General features: G+C 35.7%; 1 protein-coding gene across 1 annotated transcript in view; it reads right to left on the bottom strand.

Annotated features, from left to right (window-relative positions):
* The window catches only part of HS6ST3 (heparan sulfate 6-O-sulfotransferase 3), a 796,276-nt gene extending 781,662 nt beyond the window's left edge, over positions 1-14,614 (bottom strand). Inside the window, exon 1 of the mRNA XM_074299376.1 lies at positions 13,015-14,614. Within this exon, the coding sequence (XP_074155477.1) occupies positions 13,015-13,694 (680 nt within the window). The 5' untranslated portion in view covers positions 13,695-14,614. The remainder of the gene's footprint in view (positions 1-13,014) is intronic.
* Positions 14,615-15,609: the final 995 nt, after the last annotated feature.

The following is a 15,609-nucleotide window of genomic DNA, read 5'->3' as shown; positions in this document are numbered from 1 at the left end:
TAAGTTCCTTTCACTGAAAGAGGTAGTTTTTCTAGAGTAAAAAACATTCAAAGGAAGAAAAGAATCATTTCAAATGAACAATCTACTGAAATCCATGAAAACATGGAAACCCAACAAATATCTACCATGGCAAGGATAGATATTTCATTCTTGAATGTTAGGTGAAAATGAGATAGGATAGGCTGAGAATGCCCAGAACCTACAAACTACATAGATAATGCTAATAAGAATAAAAGAGTTAGAAAGGTCCTAGCTATGGATAAGTATGAACAAATTTGTCAGATGTCAGGAGAATCTGATTGTGTTTAAACAGGCTCATAATTGAAGTTAGAAAGGTATGGATTAATTGATATCAGAAGTTCTAGCAGGCAAGTAGAGTTATGGTGAGGATAAATAGAGATGGATCTGTCAGTAGGCAAGAGGATAAAAACCAAGCAAGAAATTAGTCAGCCTTGGGAGATCAAGCAACAGGCAATAGACCTAACAAAAACCTGGGGTTCAGGGACAAGATCCATTCAGTGACTAGATTAGTATAAGCAAGGTTGGACTATAATCTGAGAGGAGCTGAGCCAGGCAAAAATATATAGAATAAAACAGAGCAAGGTAGTACAAGGGAGGACCTAGTCATAAAGAATGACGTAAGTCCAAATACTTAGAACCAAGTTTCAAGATCAAAGTGGAATCAGTTCCAAAGCAGATTATTCAGTAAAGATTCCTTATATTTCCCTTTCATAGAGATGGGCTTAGAACTAGAGCCTGGGGTAGAGTTAGGCCAATTGGTAGTAGTTAAGGGATTTCTGTTTTGAGACATTTAAAGTATGTGAGTATAGGGGTCAACATTTTAATAACATGAGTCTATAGTTCTAGTCTCATAGGATCTAATTCAAGCATTAATATAACAAAGAAGGATTTCCAGTGTAAGGGCAGAACTGCTTAAGCCTGTTTTTCTAATAAAGAACAATTTTTTTTTCTCACAAGGAGCTATCCAGGGTTCTGAACTCCCTCTGTCAATTCTGTGACTCCTGCCTGTCTTGAGCTTTGTCCTCCATTTTTAAGTTTCAGTACCTGCAATCCATGATCTCACTGATATCAATTAACCTAAAAACTAGCCAAAGTTTTACTTCAACTACCACCCACTTACCCTGATTCCTGTTCCTAATTTGTCCTATACTGTCAGATTATTTCTCCAACTGTTTTTTAAGAGAAGGGAAGAAAAATGTCTTTTGAAATTTTATTAATATAAAATATTTAAGTTATCAAAAAGCAATATGGGATAACAGCATGGATTCATAAAGGAAAAAGAGATCTACTATTATGAGATATCACTAGAAGGAATAATGTATTTAAAATAGTCTTTGTTAATATGATATTTTTATGTAGCAAACTTACTTATCAACCAGACTGTTCTAACAACCTGAGTGTTTGTAATTTTATTTCAACATAGGATGTTTAGTCTTTTCTATAGAAACTTTCTCATCTTCTTTGTAATAAAAAAGTAAAACTTCATGCCTAAAATTTAGACTTACTTCTTGTTTAGAATAATATGGATTATTTGAACTGTAAGCTTAACTTAGACTTCTGGAGATAAATATAAATGGTATTAATAAAGAGATAATATTAAGAATGTAGAAAAGGAAGCAGAATTCACTAAAACTAGCATAGGTCCAATAAGAACAAGTCATGTCAAGCTATTATAATTTTTTTATAACTGTGTCACTATTAAGTTAGATCAGGGAATGCCATAGACATAGTATATCTGGTTTTTAGTAAACCATTTGACAAAGTCTCTCACAATTTTTCTGTTGATAAAATAAAAAGTACACTAATTTAGTGCTGATTAAACAATTGAACCCAAATGCAGGTGATCAATGGATTGTATTAACCTAGGGCAAGTGTTCATAAATGGTTTTATGTCATGGAGCTCTTTTATCACATAATAGGACCCATGTACTATTTTACAGAATAATCTTTAAATACATACTTACAAGAAATTCTAAATTTCAATTAAAAGTGATTAAAAGTAAAAATATAATTATTTTCCCATCCAATTTTATAGACCCTCTATTCATGAAACCACTGGACTCTAGTGTAGGAATTCCTAACCTAGAAGAAAATCTCTAATGGAATGCACTGAGCTTGGCCCAATTCTGTTTGACAATTTTAATCAATAACTCAAATAAAGTTATAAACAGAATGCTTATGAAGCTTATAGACGACATGAAGCTAAGAAGAATATCTAATATGTTAGATAATAAATTTGAAATCCAAAAAGAGCTTAACATGCTTACTTCTCCTTTCTCTAATTCATTCTCTGAATAGTTGACAACATAATCTTTCTAAACTTCATCTCTGATCACATCACTATCCTCCTAAAAATCTTTTGTAACTTCCTGTAGTTTTTATGATAAAATACAAACTTTTGAACTTGGTATTTAAAACTTTAAAAATTTATTCTCCAACCCACTTTTACAGCTGAAGAAAAAAATTATATAAGATGAACTTTTTAGCATCTGTTTTTCACTTTGAAAACAATGAATCAAAAAATCTAGTTTGTTCATAACAAATAATAGGAGCAGATTAGCATGGTATCTCACTGTCTTTGAAAACTAGTTTGCAGTGATATCTTATTAACTGGTCTCATTCATTAATTCATTCAATCGTTCAATAAGTATGCACTAAGCACACACTATAGGCAATATAAAATAAAATGCCTTCTGTGCTGAAGGAGTTTATATTATTTACTCATGATCTCATAGCTAGTAAGCACAAAACTCAAACTCAGATCTTCTTAATATCAGGTCAGGCACTATATACAATGTGCCACCTCATTGGTGCAGGATAAGATCTCTTCATTATCTCAAGTTTAGATTATTTGAATAGTCTGTTGTTTGGTTTCTTCCTCACTCTTGTTCATCTTATCAATCTTAATACTAATGTATTCCCTCTGTTGATTATCTCCAATTTATTTTACATGTAACTTGTTTGTACATAGTTGTTTTCAAGTTGTCTTCCTTATTGAGAATAGGAACAATCTTAGGCCTTTTCTCTGTATTCTCAGTATTTATCATCATGTTTGGGCAAATAGAAAATGCTCAGCTAATATTAGCTGATTGACTGACTGACAAAAGAAAGTTGGCAACGCACAGTTCAAAGCCAGAAGGAAGACAAATGCAATCAATTAATTTTCATAAGAAAATTTCCAGAAGTTAATGATCTGGATCATTTTAACAGCCAGAATCATTGTACATTGAAAGTGAAGGTAACATAGACTTAAGGTTTATATAAGCTATGATATATAATGCTTCTATTAGTGACAGAGAATGCAGTGCTAGAAAAATCTTGCTCAATATTCTGCCTTCTGATTTTTAATTAATAATAAACATTTAAATCATTTCTCCTGATATTTCAATTGAATTTCATTTAGTGGAAAAGTGTAAGAAGCTAAATAATCTGTTATTGTTGATATTAAATGCCCATGCTCGGAAACATGAAAATTTGGACGTTTATGGCCAAACACAAGGCACAAATAATCACATGGTTATAGCCACAGAAATTGCAGAGTCAGAGTCTAAAATCAAATAAAGGGGAACCAAGATGCAACTCAGCTGAACTCTCCCAGCATTCCCCTCCAAACAATTTTAAAATAATACCTTAAATAGCATACCAACAAAAGATGAAGATGAGACATTTTTAAACCCAAAATAATTTAAGAGACAGGAGGAAGAGCTCTGTGACACTGGAGTTGGGGCTAGCCTAAAATGAGACATGCTATGGCAAGATCAATAGGTGGTAGAAGAAGTTTCCAGAGCTCTCAACCTAGAGACAGTAAGAAGGTTGGAAAATTATTCAGAAAAAAATTACACAAGATTTTTTTTTTGTTGACATTGCCTATATCTAGTTCTGGGTAATAATTCCAGCTTGAAAAGAAGCACTAGCATTTGCAACTACAGGAGAACAGGGGCATAGAGGGCCTAGTCACAGATTTAGGAACAAAAAATGATAGAACTTGATGCTACAGAGGAGTATAGGTTCTTATCATGGCTCTATATTGGATAATAGTGCTTGTGGTCACTCATAAAGTAGCAAAAAATGTGTTCATAATGGTTCCAGGTCCAAGAAGAACAAATAGCACTTAGGAGTAAGATCCTTTTCTAAGTAAAGATGAGAGTACAGACCAAGAAAACCATACTTCTTCTTGGAACATACTACTTTGAAAGCACTAAAAATGTGTAGATCCTCAGAAGTAGTTCTGAAAACAGTAGCATGAAAAACCTGAAGCTTACAGAGACCAACTTTAAGATAAAGTTCAAAGCAAAGAAATAAATTGAACAAATAAGCAAACAACAGCAAAAAAAGGAAACGATATTATAAGCTACTATGGTAACAGGGAAGATCAAGATACAAACACAGAAGACATCAAAGTGAAAACATCTGCTCAAAGAAAAATATGAATTGAACAAAAGTCTAACATCCATTCCTAAAATGAGTTTGAAAATCAAATAGATATAAAGGAAAATTGGGGGGGTGAGAATGATAGAAGAAAATTGTTAAAAGAAAGCCAAAAGCTTGGTTATTGAGGCACTCTTCAAATATTGAAGAAAATAATATATTTTTTAAAAAGAGAATAGACCAAATAGTAAAAAGAGGAACAAAAATCCACTAGGATTTGGAAGAGTTTTACCAAATTCCTTTTAGGACGTAAATAGGGTGCTGATACCTAAACCAAGAAGAGCAAAAGAAAGAAAATTATAGACCAATTTCCCTAATATTGATACAAAAAAATAAATAAAATACCAGGAAGAAGATTACAGCAGTATATCACACAAATCATATAATATGGCTGGGTGGGTGTACCCAAGAATATAATACTAGTACAATATTAGAAAAACTATTAGTATAACACCATATTGGTAACAAAAAGAATAAAAATAAAATAATTATCTCGATATAGAAAAAGATTATGAAAAAATAAAATACTCATTTATATTTAAAATGCTAGAAAGCATAGAAATATTTTTCTTAAAATGATTAGTATTTTTAAATTTTTTTAATCAGCAAATATTTTCTGGAATGGATATAAGCCAGAAATCTTCAAAATAAGATCAAGGATGAAGTAAGGACAACCATTATTACCACTACTATTCAAGTTTCCTGGGCCTCTTAAATATTTTCTACTCACAATCCCTTTTTGCCCAAGAAATTCTTATATAAACCTGGATGTATAAGTAAATAAAATAGATGTGCAAATCAATCATTTGCTGATAATAAACCACAATTTCATTCTCCCATCTTCAACCCCATTTGAGTTCACAATCCATATTTGAAGAAGCTTTGCAACATTATATTAGAAATACTAGCTTTCACAATAATATGAGAAAAAGAAACTGAAAGAATTAGAATAGACAATAAGGAAACAAAATTACCATTTTTTGCATGTGATATGATGGCATTCTTAGAGAATCAATTAAAAAACTTATTATTGAAATGACTTTGGCAAATTATATGATATAAATAAACCAACATAAATCATTAACACACACACACACACACACACACACACACACACACACACACACATGAAACAACAAAGTTTAAGCAGAAAGAGTTAAAAAGAGAAATTCTATTTAAAATAACTCCAGTCAACATAAAATACTTGCTTGCAAAGACAAACTCAGAAATATGAACACAATTACACCATACTTTTCATATAACAAAAAGACAGATCTAAACAACTGGAGAAATATTAATTGCTCAAGAATAGGCTGAGTTAACATAATAAACATTATAATTATCCCTAAGTTAATTTATTTAGTGCCATGCCAGTCCAAAAATTATTTTGTTGAACTAGAAAAAATGACAAAATTCTACTGGAAGTAAAAAAAGGTCAAGGATATCAAGGGAAACAAGGAAAACAAATATGAAAAAAAGTATTCTAGCAGTAACAGATCTCAAACTATTACAAAACTCTATTATCAAAATAATCTGGTATTGGCTAGGAAATAGAGTGGTGGATCAATGAAATAGATTATGTACCTAATACACAGTAGGAAATAACCATAGTAATCCAGTATTTGATAAAGAGAGGATTCAATATAAATCAATAAATTTCCATTTCAAGAAAACCTATATAATAAATACTTCATATTGTTTTCAAAGCTACCCAACTTTTCTTTGCTTCCTTATAGATTTTCTATTTTGTTTTAAATTTTACATATAATATTTGTATGCATGTTTCTTTCTTTCCTGCCTTCCTCTCAGGAACATAAGGTACCTGAAAGCTTCATTTTGTCTTTTTATACCTGAAACCTAGCACAGTCCTTAACATGAATAAAGTTCTTTTAAAAAAGCCTTGTGGAATGACTGAACAAGTGTCTTCACTCAAGTCATTGATAAAATCATTGATAAGTATGAAGCCCCAAATATTACTAGACATTCATTTACATTATTTAACCCATTAATTAATATTAGTTTGAAACTGTTGTTTAAGAAAGTATGGCTTCATCTAAGTGTATTATTACCCAAGCTGTATGTCTTTATCTTATCTATAAGGATTTCTTGGAAGACTTTGTAAAATACCTTGTTGGATGATAATAAAAGCTAGACAAATCTAGAGCTAAACAACAATGCCAAAAGTGTTAATTTTATGAATGACTTGGATAAAAATTGAATGCTTGCTTATCAAATCTATGTCTAAAAGGCATAACAATTAGAATATATGACAATATTCCCTGATCTATCAGCCTATAAAACCAGGAAAGGAAAAGGATTAGTCTGTCGTGATTTGTTCTTAGCCTCTTGTTCCTAAATTCAAAGATTTATGAAACCCAGAAGCTTGGATAAGAATGTCGTAACAGCTTGAAAATTGCTTTTCCCTGTAGAAAAGCAATCTCTTTAACAAAGGGAAAGAAGTCTTTCAGAGCAGTAGTAACCTGAATCCTTCTTTATCCAAGCATTCTCAGGAAGGCTACCTTTTCTAAAGATCTGACCCAGAGTTAACAGAGCCTCTACTTTAAGGACCAGTTAGAATTTGATATGGAATTGTGCTTTGAATAAATAATTTTCTAAGTCAGAACTCCTCAAAGTGAAAAATTACCTTTCAGAAGAATACTTAGTCATTCATTAACATTTACCATACAATCACAGAAGCCCCTAAAACTGTATCAATGGATCACAACAGAAAGCATTATCCCAGTCCTTAGAAAGCAAACATATAAATTTTATATTCTTATACAATGTTTTCAAAATGGGAAAAGATACTCATCTATCTAGAAAAGTTAGGCAGATCTAAAGGCAGAAAGATAAATGAAAGTTCTGAAGATTATTTTCAAGCCCATCATTACTATGATCCCATGGCAGGAAACTACAATGGATAGAACCTTGGCCAAGAAATCTGAAAATATGGCACAGTCATTTACTGACTTGCAACCTTAGTGAAGTCATTTAACCTCTTGGAGCCTCATTTGCCTTAATTATAAGATGGCAACAACAGCACCTGTCCAGTCTACTCATAAAATTGTTGAAAGAGTAACAAACAATTTCATAAAGATAATGCAAGAGTCAGCAATAAGAAACATCTGCCATAGAATGATGATGCTACTTTCCCTAAAAGATCATCCCAAGACTCATTGAAATATCTACCATGTTTTTTTTCAAATTCACACTAAAAAAATTGCTAATTTTGAAATATGGACATGGAATCCTTACATTGAAGGAATCCAGAGAACACCTTGGAAAATGCTGTTTATGGGAAATATATTGATTGACTGGTTTTTTTCCAGGAACTAATTAGTTTTCAAGATTGTAATTGAATTGAAGTTATTCATTTCAATAAACATTTATTAAGTACCTCATATGCAAAACTCATAATAACTATGATGGAATCCTGATTCTATGAAATCATGGCTTAATTTTTCCTTTATTGATTCTAGAGACAAAATGACCTAACAATTTTATGTTTTGGCAAACCTGAATGATTCTTCCATCCATCTACTGTATTTTCCATAGTAGGGAAAAGAAATTGAAGCTGAAATAGGAAGTATTATAATAAATAAAGGAATGAACGCCTTGCTTTAAAATCAAAAGATTCCAAGAGACATAAAGATCAAAAAATCAAAAGACTCAAAGATATAAAGCAACTTACTAAGGCAGAATAGATACATAGATATAGAGCTACAGATACACACAAACACATACGTAAGTATACATATGCATATATATATAATTAGCATATAATATGATTGGCTACTTGGCTAAAATAATTGCAAGTTCATATCTTTATGACTTACACAGAGTACACTAAAGTTTGTAAAATATATAAATACAGATTTATATTTATAGAACCATATAGGAATTCACAGAGGTAGGTATTATCAATTTTATTAGATAGACAGATTTATAGATAAATAAATATATATATGTATATAGATATATAGACAGGTATTAGTATTATATATTGATATTTATCAGTATATACTATATGTCATATATCAACATATAATACAGTTATTATATACATGTAAATATAGTCGTAGATGTAGGCATTACTGAAAATACCAGCCTCAGTAACTTACTATATGGTTTGAATGAGATGACATAGATAAATCTTTAAAGTTGTCTATATCTATTACTATTTTTAAAAAGGCTCAGCTCTGCTATTTTCCTGCTGTAAAACCCTGAATAAGTAACAACCTCCTGGACCTCAGTTTCTTTATTTCTAAAAGTAACTTGTTGGATAAGATGATCTATAAGGTCTGTTTCAAAAATTCTACAATCATTGAAACAAGACAAAAGCAAGGAGTTAAAATGAACAAGTAAATGCTATGATATCTTCAAAAGAAAGAAACTCTTTATTTCAGTTTATTATCACCTCTGTTCTACAAAAGAGACCACCATGCATAGTTTCAAAATAAAAGGTTAACAGTGAGACATTGTAGAGAAATTGCCCAAGGGCTAAATGATAACTATCCCTTCACTTAAGTCTCATCTATAGAGCAAAATTGAGTTGCAAAACTTAATTTAAAGCTATGTGTCAAAAACTAAAGTAAAAAGAAAAGGAGAAGTGGAGAAAATATAGCAAAGAATAATCACCAAAAAAGGAAAGGAAGAAAAAAAGTCTTTGTAGCATTATTAACAGATGAATATAAACATACAATTTTTTAAAAAGAAGAAAAAGGAATCGAGGCCCCATATATTTAGAAAAGAAATAAGGGGAAACAAGTAAAAAAATGAATTGAGAAAGAGCAGCATAATATATATGGTTTCATACATAAAGCAAAGTAAAAAAGCCCCCAAAATACCAAATGTGAAAAGTAAAAGAACTAACTAAAGTACCCTTATACAGATAAAGATAAAAAATATAATGTAGTAACACATTGAAAATATTCAAAGTGAGAGATACTCCAAGTCAAGTCAGCAATTATCTATTAGGTATGGAATATATGTCAAGCCCTAATCTGAACAAAGTCAGAAATAGTCCCTGACCTCAAGGAGTTCACTATTTAACAAAGGATACCAGAAGTAGAAAAAAAAAAGATGGGCAGAAATCAACAGTAATCTGATAAAAGACTAAAAATATTGCAAGTATAAAAACAACTGTAATTTGATCAAGAAAAGTAGTATAGAACTACTTCTAGCTATCTCCACACTAAATAATCTAGATAAGTAAGACTATATGCAGCTGAGACCAATCAGTACTTGAGCTTCATTCACCCTCTCTATCACATTCAACAGCTGATTTTCCCCACCATTTCTATCCAGTTGATTACCAGCACAGTAGGTCAGAAAAAAACTGGAACATTTGTCCTATTTTTGAACACCAAGATGATATTTTCCCCCACTCCAGGTATTGACATTCAGTATAATCAGTAGCTATTACTAGGGTCCCAGTAATACAGAATTTCCCAGGATACTTTGCAAGACTAGCTTTATTCATCCCAACTATACTCCCTATTGTCTGCCCCTCCAGGTATTTTAAGCTCACATATATGTGGAGTTTAAGGTAGAGGACAGACTTTCCTGAACTCAAAGTAAGGGCAAATATTATTATCTTCATTTTACAGAAGTAATTACTATTCTTCTCAGCTATTCTCACTACTATCCTGACCATTCATTAAGACTGGCTTTGCCACAATAGACAATCTTCTATATAGGAGACTTCCAGGGGCATTGGGAAAGGATTCTTGCCCTCCCCAACCTTATCAAATAACTCCCTGAATCATATCTTAAATTCCACATTTAACATTTTAAAGTCTGCAAAAAGGCCATGTATGCTTAGGAGGAATAACAGGGAACTATAAGTCACTTAAAGCTTAGTGTGAATGACTTCATCAGATCCTTTCAAATAAAGAGGTTAAATGAGGGAATAATCAGATTAACATGGGGTATTCTTAGATGGGGAGAAGAAGGAGATACAGAAAGGATGGATCTGAAAATTAACTTCATCCAATTTATAATTTTGACTTTGGCCAGCCCTAAGAGTTCCTCAAGTAAAAACAATTATCTTGTTCCCCATACAAAAATAGATTATCTACGATTTTCTATTGTAGATGATTTTGCATCCTCCATTATTGAGGGTAATCTAGTAGATCATAGAAAACTGTATATAGATACTTTAAAGGGTGGTAAATAATTATAACTACACTACCATGGCTAGTCACAATTTTTAGCTACTGCTATCACCTCATCACCTACGCTCCCCTAGTCCCATAATTCAGTACTTCCCAAATAAAACAGAACAATTCTTTCCCTTGGCACTTAAGTAAGAGAGAAATGGGAATATCCCAAGGCACCATAAAAAGTGGGACGAAAATAACACTATAAAAATCAAAAACAAGGAGAAAGATAGAATACAGTGATCAGACCTGTAATTCAAGATTTATATATATATATATATATATATATATATATATATATATATATATATATATATATATATATATATATATATATATATATATATATATATATTGTGAATAACTGGTAAAAAAGAAAATGAATGCTCAATAGAAAGCATGTGCTGGGAAAATTTTGTTACATATGTGAAAATCTCAGCCAAAATATAGAAAGAAATGGAGGGTTTTCTGTAGAAAGAAGACTGTGCTATTTGTAGAGAATGCAGTTATCTATATGGCATTTACTACTTCTAGCATTCAGCATCATTTCACACTTTAGTCAAGATTCCCATGTCTGTTGGAAATTTCTTCTTGTCCTAGCATTGTGCAATGGAAAGAGAACTGGACCTGTATTTGAATGCTTGCTGTTCTACATATTATTGCTGTGGCCTAAGTTATGTCACTAACATAAACACAGATGTTTTTGGATCTCCAAAATGAGGCAGTTAAAATGGATGATGTCAAAGGCCCCTTCCAGATACAAAACTATGTCCCTATTAAGGTGCTTGAATACTATGCTATAATGCACTGTTGAAAAGAGGGAGATAAATAAATGTTTTGGTTTAACACAAAATTAATTCTGAAAAGATCAGAATACTATATTAAAAGGGTAAAGGCCAAAGGAAGATAAGTGGCAAGGAACTCCTGAAAAAAGTGTAACACTGACTTGAAAAATAGAGTATTAATATTTATCATGTTCTGAAGTAGTAATTTATTGAGAAGCAAAGTTTGAAAGTATGAATGTGATAGTCTAATGCCATATATAGCCACAAATCTTTGTGAAAAAGATTTAATAAATGCACTAAGCAAGAAGTTAGCCAGTATCCTATGACCTTCATTTTAAATTTCAAGCCATTTCTTATTCTGACAAAGGCCTATTTTTAAATGGGAGAAACAAAGGTCCTTGAAAAACTGCCACGGTAAAATTCCCATAATGAAATTATGTTCATTCTCAGAGGAATGAGGTAGAATTAGATGCTCCAGTGGTGCTGAATTCCTAAATCTGGGTAGCTTCCAGCTAGCTACTGAAGGATTTCTGCAAGTGTTAAATGGGGTGGAGGGGAGGAGAAAACCATCTGCTTTAAACAAATTAAGAATGAGCTTTTAAATTTGTTGTTCTTGACCACAAAATTTTCAGAAACAGTACTGTTAAAACAGTTTGAAATAATACTTCATTTTTTAAAGAGAAAGAATAGGATTGAGAACAGTATCAAAACTGTAGTATGCAGGAAAAGTATCCACCCAAAAATCTTTGCCCATGCCCTTCTCAAAGAATGGCAATAGAGTAAGCATTTTCATTGGCTATTCAAATGTAAAAGTTTCCTAATTCCTAACAGTATGTTTAAAAGAAAATTAATCACTTATATGTAAGAAGAAAAGGACAGTGTTACTCATCCATGTCCCAGTAATCACCTAGCACAGTGTCAGGCACAGAGTAGGTACTCAATAAATATTTGTTCAAGACATGCATAAACAAATGCAAAGCTTCTTGCTAAGAGCAGCATCATGAGTCCAAAACACTAGATGCCCAATAGCTTGGACTAGCTCAACCCTCAGTCTGTCAGGGAAAAACAAGAGCTTGAATTCCTCTTCTGAAAGAATACCATCTTGTGCCACAATGGCTGAGAGCCACTTATACAAGAAGTGTTTTCTGTCTTTTTTTTTTTTTTTTTTTTTTCCACCTGGGACATCCAGCATACAGGCTATTAGCATATCTGAGGAGCAGTTGTTCCACTCTATATTTCCCACACATACAACCTTTTTTACTTCTTATCTGCTTTCTTGACAGTCTTGGAAGATTATGCACAAGTCTCCTAGAGCTAACCCTTCACCTTTGAACCAAGAAGCCCACAAGTAATACATAATACATATATACCCCAGTCTTTCTAACTATCTTTGACTAAGAGAAAAGGGGAGGGGGAGGAGTGAGCTTAAGACCAGTGAGTCACCAAGAGTTCCCTTTTCCCTCCTTCAACTATCCCCACTCCCAAGAGCAAGTTAATACTTTGGTCCAACACACGTGCTGGAGTAAAACTGCCCTGTGTCCAAGAAATCAGACAAGGGTAGAAAGGTGACAAATCATTGCGTGGAGAAGAGGAAAGTGTCCGAAAAAGAGTGACCGTACCTGGTGCGGCTGTGGTTTCGAGGGCAGTCCTTCTTCTCCATGATGGCCGGCACACAGTTGGTGAGCTCTGTCCAGTCTGCGTGCAGCCCACAGCTCCAGCCTGTGGAGAAGCGCGAGAAAAGCCACGTCTCTTTTTTGCCGGGTCGGTGGCAGGTGCATTTTTTCTGGCCAGGCTTGCAGCTACAGGGCTGCTCCAGCCGGATATTCTTCACCAGATGCCGCCCGAAGGTCGTGCCCCCAGTCTTCTGGATGTGCAAGAAGACGATCACGTCCCGGCCTTTGATGTTAAAATCAACGAAACGAGTCAGGTCTTTCACCGAGAAGTTGAAGCGGGGCACAAATTTGGGCAGAGAGCCATTGTCCGGGGACTCTCGATCCTGCTCTTCCTCCTCTTCTTCCAACTCTTCGAATTCCTCCTCCGCCTCCTGAACTGGCCCGGAGAGCTGTGCCGCCGGTGCCCCGGGAATCTCGGCTTGCTGGTCCGGGGGTGGCGGTTGCTGCTGGTCCTCTCGGGGACCCGCTGGGGCAGCTGCAACCTGTCCGGACTCCCCAGCGCGGAACTTGTCCCCGAAGTTGGTACAGGAGTTGGTGCAGGTGGGGGACACGTACTGGTACATGATGATCAGGAATAGGAGCGTGAGCACCGGCGTGAGCAGCCACTTGTTGAATCTTTCATCCATGGTCCTGCTCTCAGGCCAGAAGGCGAAGCAGCGGCGGTAGGGGGGGCGGCGGCAGCTGCTCCACGGAAAGCCCGCGCTTAAGTTTGGACTCCGGGCTGCAGCTCGGAGCCCGCCGCACCTCCATCCCCCTGTGGCCAGGCAGGCGGGACCCCCCGCAAAGGCGTCTGGCTGGCTGGCTGCACTCCGGCGCTCTGGTGACTCGCTGCTGCTGGCTCCCGCGGGACTAAAAGGAAGTGGAGAAGCTAACCTGGGTCCCCTAGCCCACCGCTTCTGCGGAGGAGGAAGAGGAGGACGACGAAGATGAGGTGCCTGTTCCCGGCACTGAGGGGCGGCGGCTACGCGAAGACTGTTCCAGAGCTCAAAAGGGACTGCCTCTCTACTCTCCCCTTGGACCCCCAAGACCGTTAGTACTGCCCCTAGCCAAAGAAGGAGGGAGCTATCCAGCGTCTCTCAGACCAGAAATGCGCCTCAGGGAGTCAGCCTGCCTCGGGCTCTCAAGCACTTACTAGCTGATCTTGGGTCTTGAACCTTCCCCTCTGGTTGCTGGAAATCAGTGCTTCGACCCACACCCAGGAGCTTCATCTTCTTCAAGAGCAAGCTCGGGTACCAGGAACAGGAGGAGGAGCTTCGGCCCCTGGCCCCTCACAGTGCCCCACCCGCCCTAGCCTCTGCTCTCTCCAGGCACCCTCCCACTCTGGGGAGCCTTGGGGCAAGGAGAGCCCCGAGCTGCGTGCTGACTGGCTTTCAGCTGCCAGCCCCCGCTGCAAGTTTGCAGATGAGCCCTTGCAGGAGGAAGAGAGAGAGAGAGAGCGAGAGAGAAAGGAGCCTCAGGCGAGTCAGTGTACCGCCTCTTCGGAGAAGTCCCACTGCTGCTTCAGGTCTGTCAGCCAGACACACAAGCGCGCGCGCGCGCTCGCGAAAGCCTGGCACCGCTGCTACCCACCAGCCGGTGTGACAAGGAGACCTACCCGCAGCAAAAACCTGCCCAAGGTACGGAGCATGCGCCAAGCCTTTCCCCAGCCCTGGAGGAGTTTCCAGGGGAGGAGTCCAAGTCTGCTGGATTTTAGTGGTTTCGGGAGGGTAGGAAGGAAGCGGAGAGGAGAATTCTGTCCCCTGGACACTAAATAAGGGGGTTTGAAGATTAAGGAGATGAACTAAGTGGGAATCTTATGCAAGTGTTAGAAACATTAATTTAAGATGTCTTAAATAGGCAGCTTCCCTGGTGTGAGCACAGACACAAACCTGACTAGTTTTAGTTGCAGGATCGGACACCTGCCCGCTAGCCAAGACTTGTTTGCAGAAGACTCCCAGAGGAGGAGATAGTGCACTCGCTTTCAGGCCAGGTGGTGGCTGGCCTCTTCTCCGCAATGGAAACTTACAAGAGACTAATTTTTTTTCTTTTCATCTCTAGAGTTTGGCTATCTGCCCACAAAGAAAATCTGACTTTGATGTTAAAATTTTAATGTTTTCCATAAACTACAACCCAGCATCTTAGAAGCTTTGGAAAGGAAAGGGGTATCTTTGGTCATTTAACTTACTTGGACTTAATATTTATTCAAGCACCTTTTTTTTCCTAAGCATGTACTATATGCAAATATACTGTGCTTTGAGGTGTAATTACCATACAAAACATCCCTCTTGTCTTCAAGAAACTTATATTCTAGTTTCAAATATATTTTAGCATTAAAACTGGTTTACTAAGATGTTGAAGCACTATTTTTAAAAAATCTTAGAAAAGAGTTGAGTAAATATTTCATTTAGTTTTAATTAAGCTCTGACTTCATTAATTATTATTTTTTAAAAATTAAATCTCTGTGTTCAGAGAGACACAATGCAATGGGAAGAGTACTGCGTTTAGAATCGGGGAAATCTGGTTTCCCCTTCCAGCTTTACCATTTACTAGACTTAGTCACTT

Source organism: Sminthopsis crassicaudata, chromosome 3 (assembly GCF_048593235.1).
Source record: "Sminthopsis crassicaudata isolate SCR6 chromosome 3, ASM4859323v1, whole genome shotgun sequence".
NCBI classification, from domain to species: domain Eukaryota; kingdom Metazoa; phylum Chordata; class Mammalia; order Dasyuromorphia; family Dasyuridae; genus Sminthopsis; species Sminthopsis crassicaudata.
The sequence above is the reverse complement of the archived record's forward strand: the minus strand, read 5'-3'. Positions and strand labels throughout refer to the sequence as shown.